The sequence below is a fragment of the Leopardus geoffroyi genome, chromosome A2 (assembly GCF_018350155.1).
Source record: "Leopardus geoffroyi isolate Oge1 chromosome A2, O.geoffroyi_Oge1_pat1.0, whole genome shotgun sequence".
Taxonomy (NCBI): Eukaryota; Metazoa; Chordata; class Mammalia; order Carnivora; family Felidae; genus Leopardus; species Leopardus geoffroyi.
In genome coordinates this window covers 141505584-141533517 of record NC_059331.1, presented here as the reverse complement: position 1 = coordinate 141533517, position 27934 = coordinate 141505584, and the positions used below count along the sequence as shown (strand labels likewise).

The 27934-nt window shown below is 38.2% G+C and overlaps 1 protein-coding gene across 2 annotated transcripts; it reads right to left on the bottom strand.

Annotated features, from left to right (window-relative positions):
* Positions 1–371: 371 nt before the first annotated feature.
* On the bottom strand, positions 372–25857 carry SPAM1 (sperm adhesion molecule 1). Of its 2 annotated transcripts, none has more exons than XM_045495491.1 (4): positions 25758–25857; positions 14175–15330; positions 13606–13695; positions 372–977 (listed from the first exon to the last, which is right to left on the bottom strand). In XM_045495491.1, exons 2-4 carry the CDS (start codon positions 15123–15125, stop codon positions 426–428), a joined length of 1593 nt encoding a protein of 530 aa, XP_045351447.1. In that variant the 5' UTR covers positions 15126–15330; positions 25758–25857; the 3' UTR covers positions 372–425. The 2 variants fall into 2 exon arrangements, with proteins under 2 accessions (XP_045351447.1, XP_045351448.1); XM_045495492.1 differs by having other exon boundaries at positions 25673–25773.
* Between the last annotated feature and the right edge of the window lie 2077 nt (positions 25858–27934).

The window sequence follows — 27934 nt, the reverse complement described above, 5'->3', positions numbered from 1 at the left end:
TTTTGATTCACATTTTAAATATAGATTTTCCAGTATATAGGCATTATCACTTGCGCAAAAAAATAATCTAAGCTAGCTAAACTACTAAATATAAAAATGTGAGGGGCATCTGGGTGGCTCAGTTGGTTAAGCATCTGACTTTAGCTCAGGTCATGATCTCACAGTTTGTGGGTTCAAGCCCTGCACCGGGCTCTGTGCTGCCAGCTCAGAGACTGGAGCCTGCTTTGGATTCTGTGTCTCCCTCTCTCTCTGCCTCTCACCATCTCTCTCTCAAAAATGAATAATATTAAAAAATTAAAATATATATATATATAAATGTGAAATATATTAAAACAATGTATGTAGATAGAAAATTTAATAAACACTGAACATGTACTTGAAGAGGTTGTTTATTTTTGTTTTGTTTTGTTTTGAATGTATACAATCTAATGGCCCACTTGGGTGGTTTTGGAGTCGGCTCGAGTTTCTCTAGCTAGAAATCTGGCTTTGCGGCACCTACTGAGATCTTGACCGGGAACACATGGAGATGCTGTGGAAGGTAGGGTGGAGGATAAGATATTGCCGAGAGTGTCATGTTTCTTCCACCTGGAATGGTAATCGCTGGGTTCTGCATTTAGAAATGCATCTATACAGATATCTTCAGCCATACATACTTTAACGGTATGAATCTTAGCCATATCAGCTCTCTCCTTACAGTTGACATTGGCATAACAAAGGCAATAAAATTTGTTGGAAAATTCCTGCAGGTCTTCAAGTGTGGGTTTCCCATGTACTGTGTAGTTTCCACTTTTCTCAAGTTGAATAGTAAAACTGACTGGGTTCAGGTGAAGATAGTCGCTTGAATTCCAATTTTTCCTTGCACACACTCCTTGCTCCTGGCAAAGCACTTGGTTACACATTTTGGCTGCTAGGGTGACATTGATTAAGTAAGGATTCAACGTATTCTTCATGTAACTGTCAAGCTCTGTGCAAGATTGCTGTAAAATTATAAGAAGGTTAGAATATCAAGGGACAAGTTAGCTCAGACGTGGATTAATTCACTGTGTAAGCGGTTTCTAAGGAAACATGATAAAACAAGACCCAGCAAGAGGTAGGAAATAGTTTATCTTTTTTACCCTCTCGAGTGAGATTATGCCAACTGTTTTTGTACGTTTGTAGGTAAGTTTCACGTGCCATTTCATGTCGCTGAATAACTGACCAGTCGAACCTTAATTTTAACCTAGCCTTGGACTTCTTCAATAATTCAGAAACTAATGGGGCAGGATGGCAGAGCAAGTGGTCAGAAAATGGTCTCTGAGGCCCTCTTCCCTGACTGGTCACAGTTCTATTAATGACTAGCTGTATGACCTCGGGACTCTCTCAAGCTTTCTAAGTCTTAGTTTCCTATCAATTAACAAGTCAATTAACCTGGCTATGCTTCAGCTTCATCATTTGCAAAATAAGGATAATTATAGCAGGTACCTCATATGGTTGTTGTGAAGATGGAAACATACAATGTATATAAAAGTGCTTAGCATGAGGCCCAGTATATGTCATTGGTTAGCCCTGAATAAATTATAAGTAAATATAATAAGATTCATATTTGTGGGACAAGTTTAAACAGAATGAGAAAGAGAGGTTTCTCAACTGCTAACTCAAAACAACTAAACAGGTTCAACTGAGTATACTTTATATTAAATGTTATGGGTGTATTATGACAGCTCTTTTACAAATATATGTATTTGTCAGAGCATGCGTGATGAGTAATGAAAATGATTCATCTCGAGACTGGTGCGTTCTAAAACTGGGACACTATCTTTTTAAAAACACAGAAGATAGTCACTTTCTTTCCTGATCCGCAGTTTCGTCGAGGGAGCTGGCTATGCCAGTCCCCAGCAGACCAAAGGAAGTGGTGGTGGTAGGTCAGAAGGCGAGTCGAAGAATCTTGGCAGCTTCCATTTGAATCTATTTCTTGTTATCTTCCTTGAGATGATGCCATAGATGGTAGGAAGAATAGGGTCTTCCAAGAATGTCTATACCCTATTGCCTTGGATACTGTGATTATTACCATACATGACAAAAGGAACATCACAGACGTGACTCACAGATAAGCGTATGAACCTTGAGGGGCACCTGGGTGGCTCAGTAGGTTAAGTGTCCGGCTTTGGCTTAGGTCATGATCTCACGGTTTGTGAGTTCAAGCCCCTTGTGAGCTCTCTGTTGTCAGCACAGAGCCCACTTTGGATGCTCTGTCTCCCTCTTTCTTTGCTCCTCCCCTGCTCATGTGCTCACTCTCTCTCTCCTTCTCTCTTCTCCTTCTCTCTCTCTCTCTCTCAAAAATAAACATTAAGAAAAAAAAGAGGGGCGCATGGGTGTCTCAGTCGGTTGGGCGGCCGACTTCGGCTCAGGTCATGATCTCACGGTCCTTGAGTTCGGGTCCCGCGTCAGGCTCTGTGCTGAGAGCTCAGAGCCTGGAGCCTGTTTCAGATTCTGTGTCTCCCTCTCTCTGACCCTCCCCCGTTCATGCTCTGCCTCAAAACTAAATAAACGTTAAAAAAAAATTAAAAAAAAAAAAAAAGAAAAGAAAAAAAGAGTATGGACCTCGAGATGGAGAGATTATCCCGAGTTATCTGGATGGGCTCAATCTAATCAATGAGTCCTTAAAAATGCAGAAAATTTTCCAGTGGGGATTAAAAAAATGAGATGGAAGAAAGAGAACAAATTCCAAGGTAAAGGAGACTCAACCCAGCATTGCTGGCTTTGCAGATAGAGGACAGGGTCAAGAGCTAAAGAATGTAGTGGCCTCTAGAAACTGGAAATGACCCTTAGCCATAGCCAGCCAGAAATAGACATCTCCTTGCTGCAACCATGAGGAAATGAATTCTACCAACAGCCCCAATGAGCAAGTGAGGCTCCTCCCCTAGAAAGGAATGCAACCCTACGAACATTTGGATTTTAGCCCCTTCAGATCCATGCTGGACTTTTGACCTATAGAACTGTAGCGTAATAATTCTCTCTTGTTTAAACCAAGCGTGTTGTCACTATTATGGCAGCAATAGAAAACCTCTTCTTAATCCTAGTTTTGCATGGTGTTTAGAATAAAATTCAACTTCTTCCAACTTATATACAGCCTGATGTGAGGTAACCCTTCCTTCCTCTCGAGCGCCCCTCCCTTACCCACTCTGCCTTAGGCATACTAGTTGTTTCATAAGCATGGCACATTCGTTTCAAACTGCACTTACTTGTCCCCCCTGCTTGGAGTGCTCTTTCCTCTAATGTTTAGCACGGTCACTTAATCTTGTCGATCAGACTGCAGCTTTAATTGAAACTCAGGCACCTTTCCTATCTACTTACATCTATTTTAATTCTCTGCATAGTACTTATCACATCAAATATTTTTCTTGTTTGTGTATGGTTTCTATCCCTCCAACTTTAATATAAGCTCCATGATTGCAGACACTTTGTCAAAATTCTTCAACACTGTATCCCCAGGGCCAAGATATAGGAGAATTTACAGAGTTCAGAAAACGGTCTGGGTGACCACAGAGACCAGAGCTGGGCAAAAAGAGGAGTGAAGGATGAGAACGGTTTGAGAATCATTCGCGCACACAAGATGTAGTCTTTGGAAGGATCTAAAACTGGCTTTCTAAAAGATAGGACCTGGTTTTTAGAGTTTGTCAATATCCATGGTGCAAACACATATACCATGGCCAATTTTAAGCTATCAACCTGAAATCACTGAGTGAAGAATTGGGAATCAAGCATACAGAATGGAAGTATGGTGAGGAGAAGCACACTGGTACATACCTTTTCTGCTTATACAGATGCAACAGATGTACATAACCTCAACAGGATGGATGATAATAAAGTGAAGTACGTAACTGATATATTTTGAGTATTTGTTACTTTTGTTTTTAATGTAATTCATTTCATTCTAAGTCTTTATAATTTAATTTTTAATAATGATTGTGTTTAACAATCAGTTCACAAAATTTCTGAATATTTAACAATCAGGTCTCATGAGCTGGGACCAGTAGGAGCTGCCTGGCACACCACTGGATCTAACAAAATGGAATAGAAGGAAATAGTTTGCTTACATCGAATAACAATCGTTTTAAGTCACTTTTAGTCATTAAACCTGCAATTACCAGTTTCTCCAGTTGCCAGTGAATCAGAGGAAATAAGACAAGTAATCCATGATTCTATTGATTACAAATGGCATAGAAAAAAAGCGGAAGTAATGATAGAACTAACATTCAGAATCATTCAAAATAATCATAAATTGGGGAAAGTAGCAGAAATACATAAAACAAAGTCCACAGGGGATAATTTCAAGGCAGTGTCATTAGGTAAAAATAACCCTATTTAAGTTGAAGAACTGTCCCTGTATGACTAAAACTGAAGATGATCTGACAGTCATGGTAGAACAATGTAAATCTAATATTAAAGTGCAATAAAAAAAAAACAGGGGTGACAATTAAATAGTATGTCACACCATACTAATAATTGGGGAATGCCTGATTCATTCCTCATCGGATTAAGGGTGGAGTTCTCAGTTCTTAAAAAAAAAAAAAAATGGAAGTAGTATGGAGAATTTATAAGTGATTCCATCAGACAATTAATAAGATCCTTGAGAAAAGAGTTTAAAGGTTTCATAAACAGTGACTGAATATTACAATATATTCGGGAAAATTATAATTTTTAAATAATTTTCTGACATGAACTATTTGCAACAGGGACATATACCTTTCTCCAAACTTATATTTTATGTTATTTCTCTTTATGGGTGATCAAGTCAGAGATAACAGAGTTCTACCACGTAGGTAGAAGGGCTCAGATTACCTTGAAAGATTCTCATAAAGGTGACTACTATTGAGTACTTTTATAAATGAAGTAACAATATAACGAGTCTATCTGAAGGACAAAAGATCAAAAGGTCTCTTCTGGTCTTAGAGTACCGTATAAAGTCTCTTCTCTGTAGATCCTAGGAGAAGACCCTGGGCCGTGAACTTCATGGGATGTTCTCCCTGGCACCTACATGGCTAGTATTTCCACATCTGTTAGAGAAGAAAAAGTTCAGCTCCAATTCAACAGTATCCAGGCGACAGCTTTACTCTTGTTTTGACTCAAGAGGATTGAAGAGGTGGGGGGAGAAAGACCTGCTACAGAGAATTAAATGAAGTTGAAAATAAAGGAAGCGGGAAAAGGATTAGGTGATGACAGTTAAAGGCTTTTTGAACTAAAGAAATGCATTAGGAGAAAATGAATACAATTCATCTATACTGAACAAAAATAGACATGTTTTTCCTAATGGAACAAGTTTTACTCAGAATTTTACCTAAAATAGACAATACTAAATATAACCTGTGGAAAATAAGACTTCCTTTTCCTCTCCCTTAGAGGAGTTTTGAACAATTTGGTAATATTTCTAAAAAGTAATTCCCAATTGCCTATGCACCCTCTTGCCACTCCCGGCTCTTTCCTCCCTGCCCAACCCCCGCCAAACCATTCTTACTAAAGTCTTTGCCATCTCAGAGACAACTCCTTCAAGCCAAAAGCCTGGGAGTCATCTTAACCACTTCTCTTATCTATCCTTGTCACCTGATCCCTCAGTCAATCCTCTCTGTTCTACTGTTAGGTTATATTTCAAACACATGCCAGCACCTGTGTGCAAGCCATCAACAACCTGCTCTCCCTTCTCCCTCTCCTGCCCTGCTACCATCAATCTTCAACTCAGCTAAGTAAGAAATGTTTGCCAGAGATTGCAACTCTTCTGCTCAAACCTTCTAGTGGCCTTCCATCTCAGAGTAAAAGCCACATGGTGGCCTAGGAAGCCCTATATCCAACGCTCTGCCTCTCACTTGACCACACCTCTTACCTCTGTCTTCCTTGCTCACTGCACTCCAGTCACACTGACCTCCTGGGTCTTCCTTGGCAAGCACATTCCAGCCTGAAGGTTATTGCACTTACCACCCCCAGGCATCCAGAGACTTGGTCCCTGATTTCCATCAGATCTCTGCTCCAACAGCACCTCATCAGACTGCCCCATAACACCATTTTATCTCTCTGTATCCTGCCTACACTGCTTCATTGCTCTTTATGTTTATCACTACCTGATGTATCCTCTCTATGTTGTATATCCACTTGTGAGGATGCAACTCCATGGTGAAGGGAGTTTGCTTCGTTCTCTACTATATTTTTAGCACCTAAACAATTATCTGGCATTAATCATAAGAGATGTTCAATAACCCAAGGGTCAGCAAAAGTATTCTGTAAAGGGACAGACAGTAAATATTTCGGCATTTTGAATGATACAGTCTCTGCCATAGCTCTTCAATTATTTATTGGCACTGCAAAAGCAGCCATAACACCTAAACTAAGGAGCATGACTATGTTCTAATAAAACTTTACTGATAACGCACTAAAATTTAAATCTTGCATAATTTTCATCTCTTATAAATACTGTTCCTTTGGGGCTTTTTTTCCCCCCATCCATTTAAAAAGGTAAAAATCAGGGATGTCTGGGTGGCTCAGTCAGTCAAGTGTCCAACTTCAGCTTAGATCATGATCTCACTGTTTGTGGGTCCTGAGCTGTCAGCACAGAGCCTGGAGCCTGTTTCAAATTCTGTGTCTCCATCTCTCTCTGCCCCCCACCCCATTCATGCTCTGTCTCTCTCTCTCTCTCTCTCTCTCTCTCTCAAAAATAAACATTTAAAAAATTAATAATGACGGGGGGAGCACTCAGGTGGCTCAGTCGGTTGAGCATCCAACTTCAGCCCAGGTCATGATCTCATGGTTTGTGAGCTCAAGCCCTATGTCGAGCTCTGTGCAGACAGCTCAGAGTCTGGAGCCTGCTTCAGATTCTGTGTCTCCCTCTCTCTCTGCCCCTCTCCTGCTTGCACTCTGTCTCTATCAAAAAATAAACATTAAAAAAATTTTTTTAATTAATAATGGGGATAGATGGTGGAGCAGCATGGAGACCCTGAGACTGTCAGCACCAAACCATTTTGAACACCTAGGAAATTGATCTGAGGATTAATACAAAAAATTGCATAACTTGAGCTACAGAACTTGACAAAAAGAGAAAAATATTTTTTTACTTTATTTTTTATTTTAAAATTTTTTATTCCATTTTCATTCTCTTTATTTCATTTTATTATATAATTTTTTTAATTTTTAATTTTTTTCTTACCTTTTCTTCCTTTTCTTTCCCTTTTTTCTCTATTCTATCAAGATTTTTTTCAATAAGCAGACCAAAACTCACCCAGAATCTAGTTTCCTTTATTAGATTTTTTTTGTTTTGTTTTTAATTATTTAATTTTAATTTTATTTTATTTTTTCCTTCCTCCAAAATGACAAAATGAAGGAATTCACCCCACAAGAAAGACAAGGAAGAAATGAGAGCCAGGGACTTAATCAACACAGATATAAGCAAGATATCTGAACTAGAATTTAGAACCATGATAATAAGAATACTAGCTAGGGTTGAAAAAAAGCATAGACTCCCCTTCTGTGGAGATAAATAAAATTTAGTCAGGACAAAATTAAAAATGCTATAACCGAGATGCAATCTCAAATGGATGCCACAACAACAAAGATGGACTAAGCAGAGCAGTGAATCATAGATTTACAAGATAGAATTATGGAGAATAAAGAAGTAGGAAAAAAGAGGGAAACAAGGGCAAAAGATCACGATACAAAACTTAGAGAACTCAGTGACTTATTAAAAAGGAATAACATCTGAATCATAGGAATCACAAAAGATAAAGAGAGAGAAAAAAGGGCAGAAGGTTGAGTTGAACAAATTATAGTAGAAAACTTTCCTAATCTGGGGAAGAACACAGACATCAAAATCCAAGAAGCACAGAGAACTCCCATTAGATTCAACAAAAACTGACCATCACCAAGGCATATCACAGTCAAATTCACAAAATACACAGACAAGGAAAGAATTATGAACAGTTGGGGGGGGGGGGGACATCTTAACCTATAAGGGAAGACAGATCAGGTATGCATCAGACCTATCCACAGAAACTTGCAATCCAGAAAGGAATGTCAAGATATATTCAACATGCTGAATTGGAAAAGTATGCAGCCAAGAATATTTCCTTTATCCTTTATCCAGGAAGGCTGTCACTCAAAACAGAAGGAGAGATAAAGAGTTTCCCAGACAAACAAAAACTAAAGGGGTTCATGATCACTCAACCAGCCCTGCAAGAAATTTTAAGGGGGATGCTTTGTGTGGAGAAAAGACAAAACAAAACAAAAAAGACCAAAATCAACAAAGACTAGAAAGGACCAGACAACATCACCAGAAACACCAACTCAACAGGCAACACAATGGCTTTCAGTACTCACTCTGTCAATGGACTAAACAGTCCAATCAAAAGACACAGAGTATTAGAATGGATAAGAAAACAAGACCCATCTATATGCTGCTTACAAGAGACTCATTTTAGACCTAAAGACACCTGCAGATTGAAACTAAGAGGATGGAGAACCATCTATTATGCTAATGGTCATCAAAAGAAAGCTGGAGTAGCCATACTTCTATGAGACCAACTAGGTTTTAAAATAAAGACTGACAAGAGATGAAGAAGGGCATTTTATCATAATTAAGGGGTCTATTCACCAAAAAGATCTAATAATTGTAAATATTTATGCCCCCAATGGGGAGCACCCAAATATGTGAATCAATTAATCATAAACATAAAGAAACTCATTGATAATACCATAATAGTAGAGGCCTTCAACATCCCACTTACAGCAACAGACAGATCATCTAAGCATAAAATCAACAATGAAACTCTGAATGACTCTGAATGACACATTGGACTGGATGGACTTAACAGATTTATTCAGGACATTCCATAATAAAGAACAAAATACTCATTCATCTCGAGTGCACATGGAACATTCTCCAGAATAGACACATAGTGGGTCACAAATCAGCCCTCAACAAGTACAAAAAGATTGAGATCATACCTTGCATATTTTCAGAACACAATGCTTTGAAACTCAAAAGCAACCACAGGAAAAAATTTGGAAAGACCATGAATACTTGGAGATTAAAGAATATCCTACTAAAGAATGAATGGGTTAACCAAGAAATTAAAGAGGAAATTTAAAAGTACATGGAAGCCAATGAAAATGAAAACATGACAGCCAAAAACCTCTGGGATGTAGCAAAGGCAGTCATAAGAGGGAAGTATATAGCAATCCAGGCCTTCCTAAAATAGGAAGAAAAGTCTCAAATATACAAACTAATCTTACACCTAAAAGAGCTGGAAAAATAACAGCAAATAAATCCCAAAACCAGCAGAAGAGGGGAAATAATAAAGATTAGAGCAGAAATCAATGATATCAAAAAACAAAATTAAACAAAACAGTAGAATAGATCAATGAAACCAGGAGCTGGTTCTTTGAAAGAATTAACAAAATTGATAAACCACTAGCGAGTATGATCAAAAAGAAAAAGGAAAAGACCCAAATAAATAAAATCACACAGGAAAGAGGAGAGATCACAGCCAACACTGCAGAAATACAAACAATAACAAAAGAATATTATGAGCAATTATATGTCAACAAATTAGGCAATCTGGGAGAAACAATTTCCTAGAAACATAAACTACCAAAACTGAAACGGGAATAAATAGAAAATTTGAGCTGACCCATAGCCAGTAAAGAAATTGAATCAGTAATCAAAAATCTCCCAACAGGGGCACCTGGGTGGCTCAGTAGGTTGAGCGTCTGACTTCAGCTCAGGTGATGATCTCGCAGTTTGTGAGATCAAGCCCCGTGTCAGGCTCTGTGCTGACAGCTCAGAGCCTGGAGCCTGCTTTGGATTCTGTGTCTCCTTCTCTCTCTGCCCCTCCCCCACTTGTGCTTTGTCTCTCTCTATCAAAAATAAATAAATAAATGTATAAAAAAATTTTTTTAAATCTCCCAACAAACAAGAGTCCAGAGCTGGATGGCTTTCCAGGGGAATTGTACCAAACATTTAAAGAAGAGTTAGCACCTATTCTTTTGAAGATTTTCCAAAAAATAGAAATGGAAGAAAAACTTCCAGACCCATTCTATGAGACCAGCATTATCTTGATTCCAAAACCAGACAAAGACCCCATTAAAAAGGGGAACCACAAACCAATTTCCAGGATGAACATGGATTTGGCAATTCTCAACAATATACTAGCAAACCAGATCCAACAATACATTAAAAGAATTACTCACCACAATCAAATGGGATTTATTCCTAGGATGCAGGGCTGGTTCAATATCCACAAATCAATCAATGCAATACATCACATTAATTAAAGAAAGGATAAGAACCTCATGATCCTCTCAATAGATGCTGAAAAAGCACTTGCACATACAGCAACCTTTCTTGATAAAAAGCCTCAAGAAAGTATGGCTAGAAGGATCATACCTCAAGATCATAAAGGCCATATATGAAAGACCCATCGCTAATATCATCCTCAATGGGGAAAAACTGAGAGCTTTCCTCCTAAGGTCAGGAACATGACAAGGATGTCCACTCTCAGCACTGTTATTCAACACAATGTTGGAAGTCTTAGCTTCAGCAATCGGATAACACAAAGAAATAAAAGTCATCTAAATCGGCCAGGAGGAAGTCCAACTTTCACTCTTTGCAGACAACATGATATTGCATGTGGAAAACCCAAAAGATTCCACCAAAAAACTGCTAGAACTGATACATGAATTCAGCAAAGTTGCAGGATATAAAATCAACGTACAGAAATAGGTTGCATTTCTATGCACCAATGATGAAGCAACAGAAAGAGAAATCAAGGAATCAATACCATTTACAATTGCACCAAAAAACAAAAAATACTTAGGAACAAACCTAACCAAAGGGGTGAAAAATCTATACACTGAAAACTGTAGAAAGCTTATGAAAGAAATCAAAGAAGACACCAAAAATGGAAAACGTTCCATGCTCATGGATTGGAAGAACAAATATTGTTAAAATGCTGATACTACCCAAAACAATCTACATATTCAATGCCATCCCTATCAAAATAACACCAGCATTCTTCACAGAGCTAGAACAAACAATCCTAAAATTTGTATGGAACCAGAAAAGACCCTGAATTAGCCAAAGCAATCCTGAAAAAGGAAACTAAGCTGGAGGTATCACAATTCTGGACTTAAAGATGTATTACAAAGCTGTAATCATCCAGACAGTATGGTATGGCACAAGAACAGACACAAATATCAATGGAACAGAATAGAGAACCCATAAATGGACCAACAACTGTATAGCCAACTAACCTTTGACAAAACAAGAAAGAATACCCAATGGAAAAAAGGGTCTCTTTAGCAAATGGTGTTGGGAAAACTGGACAGCGACATGCAGAAGAATGAACCTGGACCACTTCTTATACCATACACAAAAATAAACTCAAAATGAATGAAAGACCTAAATGTAATACAGGAAGCCATCAAAATCCTAGAGGAGAAAACAGGCAACAACCTCTTTGACCTTGGCCACAGCAACTTCTTACTTGACATGTCTCCAGAGGCAAGGGAAACAAAAGCAAAAAATGAACTATTGGGACCTCATCAAGAGAAAAAGCTTCTGCACAACGAAGGAAACAATCAGCAAAACTAAAAGGCAACTGACAGAATGGGAGAAGATATTTGCAAATGACATGCCAGACAAAGGGTTAGTATCCAAAATCTATAAGGAACTTACAAACTCAACATCCAAAAACCAAATAATTCAGTGAAGAAATGGGCAAAAGACATGAATAGACAATTTTCCAAAGAAGACATCCAGATGGCTAACAGACACATGAAAAAATGCTCAACATTACCCATCATCAGGGAAATACAAATCAAAACCACAATGAGATACCACCTCACACCTGTCAGAATGGCTAAAATGAACAACTCAGGCAACAACAGATGTTGGGGAGAATGCAGAGAAAGAGGAACTATTTTGCAATGCTGGTAGGAGTACAAATTGGTGCAAAACTCTGGAAAACAATATGGAGGTTCCTCAAAATATTAAAAATAGAACTATTCTCTTACCTAGCAATTTCACTATTAGGTATTTATCCAAAGGATACAGGAGTGCTCTTTCAAAGGGGCACATGCACCCCAATGTTTATAGCACCACTATCAACAATGCCCAAAGTATGGAAAAAGCCCGAATGTCCATCAACTAATGAATGGATAAAGAGGAGTGGTGTATATATATATACAATGGAATATTATTTGGCAATCAAAAAGAATGAAATCTTGCCATTTGCAACAATGTGGATGGAGTGAGAGTGTATTATGCTAAGCGAAATAAGTTAGAGAAGGACAAGTATCATATTTCAGTCATATGTGGAATTTAAGATACAAAACAGATTAACATAAGGGAAGGGAAGCAAAAATAATATAAAAACAGGGAAACAAACCATAAGAGACTCTTCAATACAAAGAACAAACTGAGGGTTGCTGGAGGGGATGTTGAGTGGGGGAGTGGGCTAAATGGGCAATAGGCATTAAGGAGGACACTTGTTGAGATGAGTACGAGGTGTTACATGAATCACTAAATTCTATTCCTAAAATCATTATTACACTATATGTTAACTAACTTGGATTTAAATTTTTAAAAATAAATGATAAGAAAAGGAAAATATAGTTGAGTGTAAAGAAAAACATTTAAGTCACCTCAGGGCGCCTGGGTGGCTCAGTCAGTTGAGCTACCAACTTCAGCTCCGGTCATGATCTCACGGTTTGTGAGTTTGAGCCCTGCGTCGGGCTCTGTGCTGACAGCTTGGAGCCTGGAGCCTGCTTCTGATTCTATGTCTTCCTCTCTCTCTGCCCCTCCCCCACTCATGCTCTGTCTCTCTCTGTCTCAGAAATAAATAAACATTAAAATATACATATATATATGTATATATATATGTGTATATATATATATGTATATATATATATATATATATATATATTTAAGTCACCTATACTTTTAAACATTTTGCTTCCTGTATCTTCACACTTTTCTTTTTGCGGGGCATAGAAACATTTTCTTTCTATTAAATTTTGCATAGTCTTCAGAAAAAAAATAATAAAAATAAAAAGGTAAAAATCATTCTTGGCCCTTGAGCTGTACAAAAGCAAGTACTAGGTCAGAGTTGGTCCATGGTCATCATCTGCTGACCCCTGTAATAAACTGCCATTGAATGACTAAATGAGGAAGTAAAGTAAGTGCCTAATAAACTGGAATGAATGAATGAATGAATGAACTGACTATTCTTTCATTGACTAGTTCATAGGTTTTTTTGAGGAGAGAGATGTCACAGTACAATGCAGAAAAACACACTATGTCAGAAAACTGAGACTGTAGTCCTGTTTTGGCTACTTACTAGGCAGATAGCCTAGAGAACTTGAATAAATTTCACTGAATTTCTGTTTCCTCACTGGAAAACAGGTACAATACTTTCTGCCATATAACATAACCACACAAATGAAGGATAGTTTGATGCAACCAGTATTAATTGAGCACCCATTACTATGTGCCAAGCATAGTACTCATTTCATGATTCAGTACCACCACGATTCTCAAGAACATTAGAAGTAGAAATGTTTTCATCTATTTCCTATCAAACTTACCACATTTTGGCTGAAATTGAGACTTCCCCATATTATCATTCCAGAGACACCCAGAGAAACAGTTTCACCGATTGTATTCACGAGGTCACCCTGGCAAAGTGACAGAAAGAGTTAACAGATAGAAATAAAATAGAAATGTTATGCATAGGACAGTAACATCAAAGCTAAGAATTCTGACTCAATAACAATAATTTAAATATTTTCCCACTATTTATTTCTATCTTTCATGCCACCACTGCCCTACTATAACAAAAATAGATTTTTCTGTTATTATTTTAATTGCTTCTATTGACAAAAGGGCAGACCCATGAAATAAAAAGAAAGGGAACTGAATTACTACATTGTCTGTGCTATCTAGTTTTTTCATTGTTGCTAAGATATTATATGATTACACTAAAATGAAATATATTCTTATTTTGCATTCACATAATAATGCAGAACTACCACCTGTGTGCATATTCCTAAAGGATATTTAAAGCCAAATTTCACTCCCTTCAAAAATAATGTTGAATTCCCTAAACACCATTTGTGAACACTGATTCATAGCCCTTACACCTTGATTTACTCACCTCAGAAAGATATTTTAAATCCAAGTCAGTAAAAACTGGGCGGGTATAGACAAAAACTGGAAGTGGCTGTTTAGCACTGGATACTTTAGAAACCCGAATGGCTTCCTGAACACGATTACGGACAAAGAGAGAGGCATTTGGAGAAGATTTTAATTTGCTATTCAAATAAATGGATGGGAAAAGGGCCGTGCTTGCATTCCACAACCAGTTGAGCTCATCATTTCTTTTATATTCTACATCAGGGCAACTTCCATTGTAACTGGGGTTTTTAATATTATGATTGTAACAATCAGGAAAAAGATAGTAACCCCATAAATAATTTGGCCGAAGGGATTTTCCCAATTTTAAAGTCTTTAGCATGAAACACTTTCCTGCATTTTCAAAATCTACTTTGGCTCTCTCGGCTGCTTCTGTGTCATTAAGTTGTACATGTTGATGCTGAACCAATTCAATAGACAGACGCTTGTAAATATCTTTAGGTTTCCAGTTTCTTGCCCAGATAGGCCTCCAGTTTTCCCAGTCAATGACAGCCAAGCCCACACCTTCTGTTTCTATGTAATGGGAAATGTCATTCTTGGCTTTGTGCAAGTGCTTTTGTAGGGATCCCAACTGAGGGATTCCTCCGTGTATACTTTGGCCAGTCTTTTCATTTATGTGAGGATAGTAACCAAGTCTATCAGCATAAAATAATGTAATGGCTTGTCCAGTGGCACTTTTTAGGGGGCTTCCTGTTATAGAGAAAAGGCTCAGATCTAGCTGCACATTAAACTGTGTAGCACAACGTTCAGTTGGGACATTCCAGCCCCAGAGGAAAGAAATATTTGGGATTAAAGGGGGTGCTGTGAAATCCTGAGTCAAGCAACACGGAATCAGAAGGAAGGTAAACACTGCCTGTGTTGCTCCACTGGACTCCACAAAGCTCCTAAAGAAGATACGCTTGAACATGAGCATTCCCGTTGCAGAGATGAATGACTATGAAAATTTCTTCCTACGCACTTTGGCTTATCCAATATTTCATGCAAGATATAAGCACAGAAAAGAGATAGTGGAATGAAGCCACATTGATGGATAAAGACGTATAATGATCATGTTACTTTTAAATATTATCTTCTTGCTTCGTGTTTCAAGAATGTTTTGCAAGTTGTTTCATCTATAACTGAAAAAAAAAAAGAAAATATAGAATATATTGTTACCTGATGTTTCTGTATCAGAGACTGTAAACTTTACCAAGCTCTTAACATTAAGTGCAGGAGTTTAATTCAATTTTTGAAGATGGAGGGCTCTTGTGTTTGAGTCAATAAAGTTACTTTCTCTTCTGTAGGATACAAATCCTGTAACAGCTAACCTTCGTCTCATCTACCCTGATCATTACAGAGCCTACAGAGAAGTGAATGTGGTTGTTTTTATTTTGTCTTCCCACTTGTGCAGAATGCTGTGTCAAGCAATGTCTTAGCAAAAGCCTGTTAAATTAAAATTAATTTCAGTTGAACTTCTCATTTGGGTTTGTTATTTCTTGAAAGACCACTTTATAGTGGCAGGTCAAAAATTGAAAACAACCTTTCATTGAATCATGAGATTTCTTTTTTTTTTTTTTTTTTTTTTTTTCCTGAAGGGGAACAGGTAGAGTCACTTCTGCCAGAAGTAATAGATCAAAAGTGTGCTTGAAACTATTGAATTAACCAAAATCTCCTACTGAGGAACAAATTTAAGTGTTATTTGGAATAGTGCTCCATCATATCTCAAAGTAAATTGAATAGAGGAGGAGTTAAGATGGTGGGGAAATAGGGGGACTGGGATTTCCTCTCAGACACAGTTGTATTGAGGTCAGATCACTTGGAACACCCAGAAAATCAATCTGTGGAGTGGCAGAAGGATCTCCACAGGTGTTGGGAGACAGCTTGGCGGGATCGAGGTGTATGTGAACAAGGGGAGATAAAAAGGTGTAGGCATGGAGTGGAGGACCTCCTTTTGTGGAGAGAAAAAGGGAGAGGAAGACAGAAACTATGGAATTGCATTATTGTGTTAGTACAAGAGAAAGTAAATTGAGTAAAAGGTTAAGTAAAAGACGTACATATTCATAGACATCTGTGTACACACACACACACAATTTATGTATAGGTACAAAAATATGTAAATTTTTTTATGAAACAAATTTAACTCTTCTTCATACATCTCTGGACAAAGCCTAGGGGCACAGAACTGGAGAAGACCTGGGTTAGCATCTAGAAAACATCTCTTATTTAGAGCATCTAGTAGGGACGTAACACGGGAATCTCGTCTCCCTAGAAAAATCTTACCTGACTTAACTCCAGATAATTAGCATCTCTCCACTAGTATGTATAAGGCTTGTTCTCAATTTGTACTTGTGAGATTGCTTCAATCACAAGTGTCCTACTTGCTCATTGTCTGAATAATTGCCCTGTTAAAGCACTCCTGCTAAGCCTTTGATATTCCCCCTAATTCCTAACAGTAATATTTACCCAGAAGTCCTTTCATAGGCCAACCACCAAACTTGTCTTCAGTAGTGTCCAGGCCAGAAGCCTGTTGGTTTTAATGTCTTCCTAAAGCATTGGCAAGTCTTTAACATTCCTTTAAAAAATCATTTTGTCTTAGAATAAATTTAAAAGCTCAAGATTTGACTACACCCCAAATCCTATTTAATTAATTCTTATTCTTGCTGTAAAGAAATTTTATCACTGGAACACATGCTAGCTAAACCTTTGAACCAGGAATGTTTTATCTGAGAATTAGTCCAAAATTATTTTGTAATGAAAACTATGTAGGTAGATACAGACACTTACAGTGTATTATTAACCACTACGTATTGTGGCATTTGTGACATGAGAAAATATTAAAAGCAACTCCAATCCCCAATGATGAGATGCTTAAATAAATATGGCATTTTTTTTTATTTTTTAATGTTTATTTTTGAGAGAGAGAGAGAGAGAGAGCTCAAGCAGGGGAAGGGCAGAGAGAGAGGGAGACCCAGAATCCGAAGCAGGCTCCAGGCTCTGAGCTGTCAGCACAGAGCCCAACACAAAGCTCCAAGTCACAAGCTATGAGATCATGACCTGAGCCAAAGTTGGACGCTTAACCGACTGAGCCACCAAGGCGCCCCTACATATTTTTGATCTTCTAACTTTCTTTCATTCAACTACCATATAGTTTTTCAAATAAAAACTGGGAGAGAAAAAAATTTAATGCCAGAATCTTGCCAGAACAGATTTGAAGCTCAGCTTCTCTTTAGTGGAAAGAGAAAAAGAACCATCCGCCTTCTTACTGTTTATTCGCTAGGATGCTTGTTCAAAGGGTTCTTGTTTTACTTTTTGAAGGACTTAGTAGTTGGAATTTTTGAGGTAAGGAGAAGAAAGTCACAGACAGAAAAAATCAAACAAAACAGCTACATTTCTTGGCTTAATTGTAAGATCTGCTCTTCTACAACAAATGCTTTATTTCCAGAACAAATGCTTTGTTCCTAGAAAATCATAATTAATAGATGTAGAAGTCAGTCACAGGGCTGTCTTTGGACACCTCTTGTCTGATATTCTTATTTTTTTTTTTTTTTTAGTAGGCTACAAGCCCAACTCGGGTCTTAAACTCATGACACTGAGACCAAGACCTGAGCTGAGATCAAGAGCCGGACATTTAACTGACTGAGCCACTCAGACAGCCCAAGAACTGAATTTGGATACAATTCTTTTACTATTAAAATTATTATAGATTTTTAATATAAGTTATTATTGTAAATATAAAGGTGAAAAGTCAGAAATGTGGACAAATACTGATAAAGCCAAGATTGTAACTTTGGTGAAAGCAAATGAGAACTGAAGGGAGGGGAAAAGATGAAGAGCCCCACGGTTTAAGATGTCTTTCCACGGCACCTCCTCACTCCCCATTACCCTACTGTCCCCAGAACAACTGAACATGACACATGCATTGTGACAATACTCATCAAATAGCCCCTAGCCTCAAGATGCTAAAGGTAACTTTAATGTATCTAAATTACCTCCATAAATACTTTGGAAATCATTCTTTAACGTGAAAAGTACAAAGCAAAACTTCGAGTTAGCTCCCAGCCCCAAATTTATTCTTTTTGGAGCCTTTGTATACTAATTACATTTCATAGGCTGTGTATAATTTCTGAAGTTCTACTTGGTCTCTAATTTCAACTCAAAGGCTGACTTGTACCTCCAGTTACAAGTTATACTAATCTAAGCTGAGTTCTTTTTTTTTTTTAATTTTTTTTTTCAACGTTTATTTATTTTTGGGACAGAGAGAGACAGAGCATGAACGGGGGAGGGGCAGAGAGAGAGGGAGACACAGAATCGGAAACAGGCTCCAGGCTCTGAGCCATCAGCCCAGAGCCCGACGCGGGGCTCGAACTCACGGACCGCGAGATCGTGACCTGGCTGAAGTCGGACGCTTAACCGACTGCGCCACCCAGGCGCCCCCTAAGCTGAGTTCTGAGCAAACTTAAGAGACCAACATAACATCCCCCAAGCAGAAAAATCCATGCGCAGTTTTCTTCTCTTGCAGCAAAAATTTATTCATGCTTTCAGCAAAGAAAGGCGCCTTCAAGCAAGATTTTTTTTCTAGGAAATTTCTTACTAAGCTATGTTTAATAAATAACTTGGCCAGAAATAGATATGATGATTCACTTGATGAAACAAGAGAAGTTCATACTATTTTTGGGGGCATTCAATCAACTCCTTCTTCCCCTTTCCCTTTATTAGTATTAGTATTAGTGTTTTCAGTATGATCATTATTATTCTTGTCCTTTGGTTCCTTCTTCTACTTTTGTCTTAACTTTGTCAGTGTCTCCCACAGATAATTTTTGCACAGGCTGGAGCTCCTCAAGGCTAAAGAAATTACTCATTCTTGGGGCCCCTACCTGGCTCAGTTGGTGGAACACATGACTCTTGATCTTGGGGTTGTAAATTTGAGCATCACATTGGGTATAGAGATTACTTGACAATAAAATCTTCTAAAAAACAAAGAAAAAGAAATTGCTCATTCTTTTTTTAGTTTTTTTTAATTTTTTTAATGTTTATTTATTTTTTGAGAGAGAGAAAGAGTGCAAGCAGGGGTGGGGCAGAGAGAAGGAGACAGAGGATCCGAAGTAGGCTTCAGGCTCTGAGCTGTCAGCACAGAGCCCGACATGGGGCCCGAACCCACGAACTGTGAGATCATGATCTGAGCTAGAAGTCGGATGGTTAACCAACTGGGCCGCCCAGGCGCCCCAGAAATTGCTCATTCTTAGTCCATGTATCCACTACTAGGCACTAAGTGTCAAACTACCTCTACTAAAGAGGTAGTTTTAAAAACAAGCACATTACAGAACTTCTAATTCTTTTTCACAGACACTTTATAGGGCTATGCAGTGGAAAGAAAAACAGACAACTTATTTTTGAAGCAAAATTTTAAAATTTTCCTCTGAAATGTCAGCAGGTCAGAAATTGCTCCAGAAAAACCTAAATACTCTTCAGTATTCAGCATGTTGGGTAAGGAAAAGGAACTCTTCACCCAGTCAATTAAGGAATGACTTAATCTCAGTGCACCTGGGTATCAGTCTATTAAGCATCCGACTTCAGCTCAGATCATGATCTTATGGTTCATGGGTTCAAGCCCCACATCAGGCTCTGTGCAGACAACTCAGATCCTGGAGCCTGCTTTGGATTCTGGCTCTCACTCTCCCTCTGTCTCTCCCCTACTCATAATCTGTCTGTCTCTCAAAAATAAATAAACCTTTAAAAAGGAAAGACTTGGGGCTCCTGAGTGGCTCAGTTGGTTAAGCATCTGATTTCAGCTCAGATCATGATCTCACTGTTCATGAGTTCAAGCCCCACATCAGGCTCCAGGCTGACAGCTCAGAGCCTGGAGCCTGCTTCACATTCTGTGTCTCCCTCTCTCTCTGCTCCTCCCCTGCTCATGCTCTGTCTCTCATTCTCTCTCTCTCTCTCAAAAATAAATAAACACTGAAATTTTTTTTAAAAAAGGAAAGACTTAATGTTTTAAGATGTTGTGTGATGGAGGGAGGAGGACCTGTGTGTGTGTGTTGAATCCCAGAAAACTCAAGTGCCTTATAGCAACAAAAAGGATTGGTAAGGATGGAAAATGTATGTAAAAATGCCATAAATTTTTTATTAACATTTGAAATGAGTTTAAGAACCCAATGGTAAAACAAGTCCTAATTCCAGTTGTTTTGACTGTTAAGCATTTGTTTGAATTAATGAAAGATTTCCCGTAGTCTAGTAGAGATGAAGAATGAACTGGTTTCAAGGAAGTACAGCATCTACTGGAAAAGTAATTTCTCCTTACAAAATTAAAATGAATTTGGGGCGCCTGGGTGGCGCAGTCGGTTAAGCGTCCGACTTCAGCCAGGTCACGATCTTGCGGTCCGTGAGTTTGAGCCCCGCGTCGGGCTCTGGGCTGATGGCTCAGAGCCTGGAGCCTGTTTCCAATTCTGTGTCTCCCTCTCTCTCTGGCCCTCCCCCGTTCATGCTCTGTCTCTCTCTGTCCCAAAAATAAATAAACGTTGAAAAAAAAAATTAAAATGAATTAGAATTGATGTTTTCAAAGTGATAGAGAAAGCCATGTTTGACATTTGTTACTTATAGGAAAACACTAGTTTCCTAAAGCCTGCTCCTTTCCCGAGGGTGGGAAGGGAGAGGGGAGAAGAGTAAAAAAGAGAGCCAAATAAATAACAAAATCTCTCAAAAGCAGTTCCCCAAATCAAATTTTATTTAATTGATATAGTAAAACATAGAGATATAATTTATACATGTTCATTTTATGCGATAAAAGTTTGTCCTGTTGAGCCATGATATAATTAGAAAGTAATACATCTCAGAAGCCAGAAAACCACAGCATGATTAAACATGAATTCTAAATGTTGAAGCCTTAAGCAAGTTATATTGATATGTTATAAAAGATATTAATATTTCAGCTTTGAAAATGCAAGATAGCTTAATACCAAAAGTGTTTAATTGAAAATAAGAAAGTAATTCATCTTATTCTAAGAAGAAAATTCCTTTGGAAAGAACATGAATGGACCTATAATGACATTCTGTGTCCAAAATATCTTTGTAGACCCCAGAGACCTTATGAAAGAATGTATACAATGTACCCTTAATTGTAAGATTAGGTTGTTGTTCAAATTTCCAAGCCACTTAATTGATACTCAATAGATACATACATGAGTTCGTTAATTAAATAAATAAATTTGATTTACTCTGAATTTCAATAAACTCAAAATTACGGCCAATGGGGACACTTTAAAATGAAGATGTTCAAACAAAAATCAAAATGTATCATCCAGAATTTACAAAGCCAGCAAAGAAAATACCAGAGCAGTAAGAGAAAGAGGCCTCAGTATCGAACTGGACTCAATTCCAAATACAACAAGAGAAACTGGGACTTTACAGCCATGGAGCAAAATGGGGGGGGGGGGGGGCGGGGGGGGGGAGGGGATGGTGGATGGAAAATTACTGAGGGAACATCTGGGGTAAGGGAAGATTTTGGCTAAACTGACGTAACAGGATTCTTGCTAAAGGCAGACCAGGGTGATCAGGCATCACCTGGAGGACAGTAGAAGCTAGGAGACCTAATCAGATATCCCAGGTGACCAGATGTGAAGGATGGGAATTCTTGCTAAACTGACTTAACAGGATTCTTACTAGAACTAGATTCTACAGGGAAGGATGCAGAAACTCAGCAGCGTTTGAGACTTAGTCAAAAAGAGAGTTCAATGAGCATGATTATCATAGTCAATAATCTTTGTCAGTCCCCACTACTATGCATGCTTGATGAGTTGAGTTAATCATTTAATTAAGTAAATGAACTCAACGTACTTGGAATTTCAGTAAATTCAAAATTATGGCTTATGGTACCACTTTAAAATGAAAATGTTCAAACAAAAAATGAAGCATAGCATCCAGAAGCCACAGAGTTCAAACATTACTCAGAAGACAATTATGTCTTCTATAGCCAAGCATGAGGCACTGACACACCCAGATATGACTGAAATTAAGTACTGGAATAATTGAATAAAGTCTTAAAGAGTCTCTAAATTCTAGAGGCTAGTTAAAAACACAATAGCTTCGCTAGAGATCCTCTCCGCAATGCCACTTGCCAAGCCCCAGACTGAGCTTGGTAATGCCTGACATGCCATCAACCCAATATCCCACCATCATAAACCTGGGACCAGCCCTAGTTCCCTGTAATTGCAGCGTCTCGGCTGCCTAGCAAAATAGGCAAAAGGCCTTAGTACCAATCAAGTCAAAGTTTGGGAGTACCAAGTACCTCTGTGATTACTGGTGACTCGCACAGTGAAGTTCACAAAGGTATCCTAGCTGCAACGTGAGCTATGAGTTCACATTTGGCCTTCTGTTAGCAGTAACCAATGTTTCTCTTCCTGGACCAGTCAAATGACTTTTGGGTTTTATTTCTCTGAATTGTCAAAGTTATAGTTACTAAATCTACACATGGGATTATATCAAAGAACCAAGTGGCCACTATGGTCTAATACGATTTAGTATACGTGCTGCTGAAGTGAGCGCTATAGTCTAATACAAACAGCTGACAGCTGTGCGGACAGCTCAGAGCCTGTTGCCTGCTTCTGGTTCTGTGTCTCCCTCTCTCTCTGTTCCTCCCCCGCTCACACTCTGTCTCTCGCTCTCTCAAAAGTAAATAAACATTAAAAATTTTTTTTTTAAAAAGGAACAAGATACGAGCTCAGTTTCAGAAGACAATATGACAGTTATTTTCCTTCTTATCAATTTAAGATATTTGGCACCTAGTGAGATAGCAGGCTCCTAATAAAAACATTAAAATTTTTTTTTAATTCATACATTCACTTTTAACTTTTTTCTTTCTCTTAACAGAGTCTTTCGTCTGCCAATGGGACCAGAAGGCCAGTGACACCCACAGCTTAGGGGTTAAGGAGCCCAGATCCAGAAAAAGGATTGGGACGTTGTTTCCACTTTTAGCTCTATTAAGCGAGAGCTGGAAGATTCACATTATTCAATCTTTAGGTATTAACTCTTGAAAGATATACTGGTAATACCTAGATCAATCTCACTCCCTATGAAGTACTTTTTACAAGAAGCTTGTAAAATCTAGACTTGCATATTATTTCTGCTGGACTACCTATGTTATGAAATTTTGCTTATTATGGTTCATTTGCATTTACCCCAAACTATAAGAAACACAGCTGTAGTCAGGTGTGGAGACAGTCGTTTTTGACTTACAGCAACCAGAAAAGCCAGTATATATAATTAGATTAGGAGTATCGCTAGAAAAATTTAGGGATTGTGAATTCCTAGTCCTAGAATGCCAAAGAAATGTTTACTGTGGATATTTTAATTTTTAGATGATACGGAGAAGTTTGGGGGTGTAACAGGACTCTACCTCTCCTCGAAAGAATGTAAAAAATGACAGAAGGTAAGAGGAAGAGTCATAGCAGCAAAATTTACTTCAAATTTTAGAAACTCAGTGAAAGTTGTCCTTACAATGATATCAGCCCCTTATCTTCATCTCTAGGTTGGGAGGCTGCTGCCACTTGGCCTCAGCGGAGATCACATGCTTCTAGTTCAAGGAAATAGGGAAGCTCAGATAACACCTCCACACTGAGGCCACCTGTGGCCAAAGCATAATTACAAAAACGCACGGCAGAACAAAGGCTAAAACATCACCTAAGCAATCCTGTGCATTTTAGGAGAGTAGTTGTGAACATGATTATCCAAGAAAGTGATGTTGGGTAAGCCTATTCCTCACATGTTTTTCCCAAAGTGCAGGCCACAGACTATTAGTGGGCCGTAAAACTGATTTAACTGGTTGTAATGAGCACTTTTCTAAAAATAAATAAATAAATAAGTGAAACAGACTAGAGGGGAATGACTGGGGTAGGATAGAATAGGGCAGGTCAGAATAGGAATCACCAGAATACCATTATCACATGTAGAAGGATATTATTTTATGAACCGTTTTCCATCAGTTATATACTTACATATGTATACACTGGGTCTCAGTAGAAAATGTATTTTTTACTGTGGAATGGATCAAGCCACTCTGATAGCAAAAGCTTTGGAGTCTGACACACTTGGGTTTTGAATACCAAGAACAGGCCCTTTCTTATTAAGTGGCCTTGGTCAAATTCTCCGATCTCATTAATTTAATCTCTTCAGCAACCAGAAAAGAATCCGATCTGTCTGAAGACTCCTCAAAGAAACGTTTATAAATGACTAAACTACCATGAAGTCTCCGGTGTACATGTAAAAATGTTAACTAAAGTTTGTATGTTTTTCTCCCGTTAATCTGTCTTTTGTCAGTTCAACTTGTAGGCTCCAGGCACAGAATCTAACAGGGTAAAGGCAATTTCTTGTTCCTCCCTGAGACCTGACACATAGTAAATACCAAAAAAAAAAAAAAAAAAAAAAAAGTAAGTTGTTCCTGTTATTATTAATATTATCCCTTGCCTCCACCCTCTTCTATATGAAAGGCAGGGAAAAGCATGACAAAAGGAGGCAAAGTCCAAGGTCTATTTAATGATTCATAGACCTTTCAACATGAAAGCTTCTCTAGGAAACTAAAAAATATATATATATATTTTTTACTCTAAATATGTGAGCATTATGGAATTGTTCTGGTTGGTGGAAGTGAGACACTCAACAAATTCATACCACAGTGGAGCCACATCTGATGATGTGGCCGTGCCTTACCAATGGCCTTCATCAGCACCCAGCACGTTCTGTGAGGGAACCTGCATGAGAAAGTCTCCCGGATCATGACTCTACCAGCAGATCAACTGGCCCTGGCCGTTACTGTGCCTTGCATGAATTCGCCTGTGACTGCTTCTTGGCATCTTGTGGAGGAGTCCACTCGGAAAGCAACCTATTCAAGCTCAGCCTTCAAACTCTTCCCTCAGCCCAATGGAAATATTTTTCTACCTTGTCAAATGTCATTTATCCGGACAGTTTAAATTGGATGAGTGGAATAAGTAAGTGACACAAGAATAAGTGACATTTAAAACAAAGAATAGCAAAACCAATTATTAGCGTAGAATTTAGACATCTCTACAACGTTTGCTAGTTATGCATCAGTTTGGCCAAACCAGCTAGCTCTGCTTCCATTTCACAGAAGAGGAGGCAGATCAGTTCCCAAAACTCAAAGAAGCAATAGTTAATTAACAAAATTATTAGTCAGCATCAAATTTCTTTTGGCTGTTAGCATGTTTACTACATCTACGAGATACGAGTAATCATTAATAACCATTACTGCTGTTGTTATGAAAATAAACAAATACATCTAGTACATCACATATATCAAAATGTGTGACAGGTGCTATCCAAAAAGAAAAATTAGCTGCAAAGTCAACCTTGTAATGCCATGATAAGGATTCATTAATATTTATAGTTCTTTCTGTGCCCCTACACTAGTCCATAAAAACTAGTGTACATTTACCCTTGTACACCCTCAGTACATGTACTGAGCACATTTACCCTTGAAAATGAGAAGAGCAGGCAGCAGTTGTACTTGTCTCTTCACCGAGAACAGAGGAGAGCAGAAGTGCCCTAGGATTCTCACCTGAGACAAGGGAAACAGGAAATCAGAGTGACTGGCAACGAAGGATCTGGCTACTTTATGACGGGATGGGAGTGTCCCTGAGACTCACCTCCTGGAAGGCGGCACAAGAAAAAATGGAATTCTGAGAGAATGGGGAAAACAGAATTTCGGCATCAGAAATTCTGCTTCAGAATTTTTGAAGAGTTGTGACCAACTATGAGGTTGGGGGATGGGCCAAGTGTGAGGTCGGGGGATGGTGACAAGATCTTTATGAAACCTACTCTTTTGCTAAAAAAAAAACCAAACACACACAAAACAAACAGATAACGAGATAACTTCAAAGATTCAAAAAGAAACTTCCAAGGCATAGGTTCACTTGTCAACACAATTAAAGGGCAGTGAGTCTCTTGAGGTTGAAAATAATTAGTACTTTAGTTACTCAATGAATGTTTATAATTTTGAGGGAAAAAATACTGTTTTTATTTATTTGTTAATATTTTTAAATTATTTTAATGCTTATTTTTGAGAGAGAAGCAGAGCATGAGCGGGAGAGGGGTAGAGAGAGAGGGAGACACAGAATCCAAAGCAGGCTCCAGGCTCTGAGCTGTCAGCACAGAGCCGGATGCGGGGCTCGAACCCATGAACCGCGAGATCATGACCTGAGCTGAAGTCGGATGCTTAACTGACTGAGCCGCCCAGGTGCCCCCCAAAATACTGTTTTTATTCAATTGAGTATGGCTCATTTGTTTTTAATTCCTAATATGCAATAGCTACAACTTTAAAAATCCAAGATACAAGTAGTATTTATTGGGTGCCTAAACTGCTTTAAACAAATGTGCAGTATTTGTTATATCTTAAATGTTAACCTAAGTAGAGCAAGCCTCTAATTAAAATGTCATGAAGAGACTGTTTACAGGAAAGCAGTTTCAACCAAGTCTCTAAAATCAGATAATCAATAATGAATTATGAAGTCACTTAAGGATTTTTAGTAAACAATTAATTATGGCATTCAAATGTCTCCATAACACTCTGGGGTAAGAATTACCATCCTCATTTTCTAAATGAGGAAGTAAGCATTAGCAAAAATTAAATAACTTGCCCACCAACCCAGTTCTAGCTAATTCTGAAGCTCTTGCTTTTTGCTGGACAAATCACTATTATTTTGGAGATGAAAATATGAAAGAGGATATTTTCTGAGGAGGGAAACTGAATATTTTAATTGTCTAGTACAGTATGTAGATATGGATATAGTTCCACTGGCATAATTAATCATTATACTTTGCTATTAGAATCAACCTCACTTGAGAAAAAGGAATTCAAGTCCAATCTAAGTATCCTTAAAGGTATGCAGTTAGTTAGACCTCGTTGCAGTCAGACCTCTGACTTCTAAACCACCAGCTTGCTTTGTTTTAGGGAAGTTTAACAGAATGGGTACTCTTTGATTAATATTTTTGCACAGCTATTGTTTTTTGTTCACTTACTCCAGATGATTAGATAAATGTGGCAATTAGGATCTATATTTTTACTTCATTTGCTCAGTTTTGAACAGGAAAATGGAAATGCTGTGGTCATAGTTACGAACTTTCCATATCGCAGGACCTAAGAAGTTAGAAGTCCTTTAGACTAAAAGACTGACACTTTCCCTAAATTAGAGGTAAATTTGAACTATTTATGGTGGTCTTTTACTTCCTGGTTAATGTATGTTACTTTCTAATTTTGCCAACAGTGATAAATTTAAGTATATCCTTGTCATGTAACTTTCTCAGGAACAGACAGTGGAATGGGCGAATTATGGGCTCATCAGTACCAAGCCTACGCATTTTTGTCATTTAAAGTATGTTGAGGAAACAGAGGACAAAGGGCCAGTGGCTTGAGTCTAGCGTCAGTCTCAAATCTGAGAAGACAGTTAAACACTACATTTTAATTTTCATCCTTTCCTTCCCACCCTCTCCCTTCTTCCCTTCTCTCTCTCAGACACGCTATACTTATTAACACATCTCTTCCTAATAATAACCCTAAGAGGTAGTAGGCACAAGTGTTGTCCTTGTTTTATAGATACTACTCACTTCCCCCTCCTCAGGCAAGCAAATTTCAGTTGAATCCCTTAGATTCTGATTTCAGAACCATATCTACTCTGTTGCCAAAGTCTTGGAGGGCCTTAGCTCAGCAGTTCAAAGGAGGAAGGTAAACCAGTTGCT

Coding starts and splice junctions, on each gene's coding strand:
- SPAM1 (XM_045495491.1), bottom strand. CDS start 15,125: ATGCTCATGTTCAAGCGTATCTTCTTTAGGAGCTTTGTGGAGTCCAGT. Junction 13,696..14,174: donor ATTTAAAATATCTTTCTGAG/GTGAGTAAATCA, acceptor TCACTTTGCCAG/GGTGACCTCGTGAATACAAT. Junction 978..13,605: donor TCAATTTCAGCCAAAATGTG/GTAAGTTTGATA, acceptor ATAATTTTACAG/CAATCTTGCACAGAGCTTGA.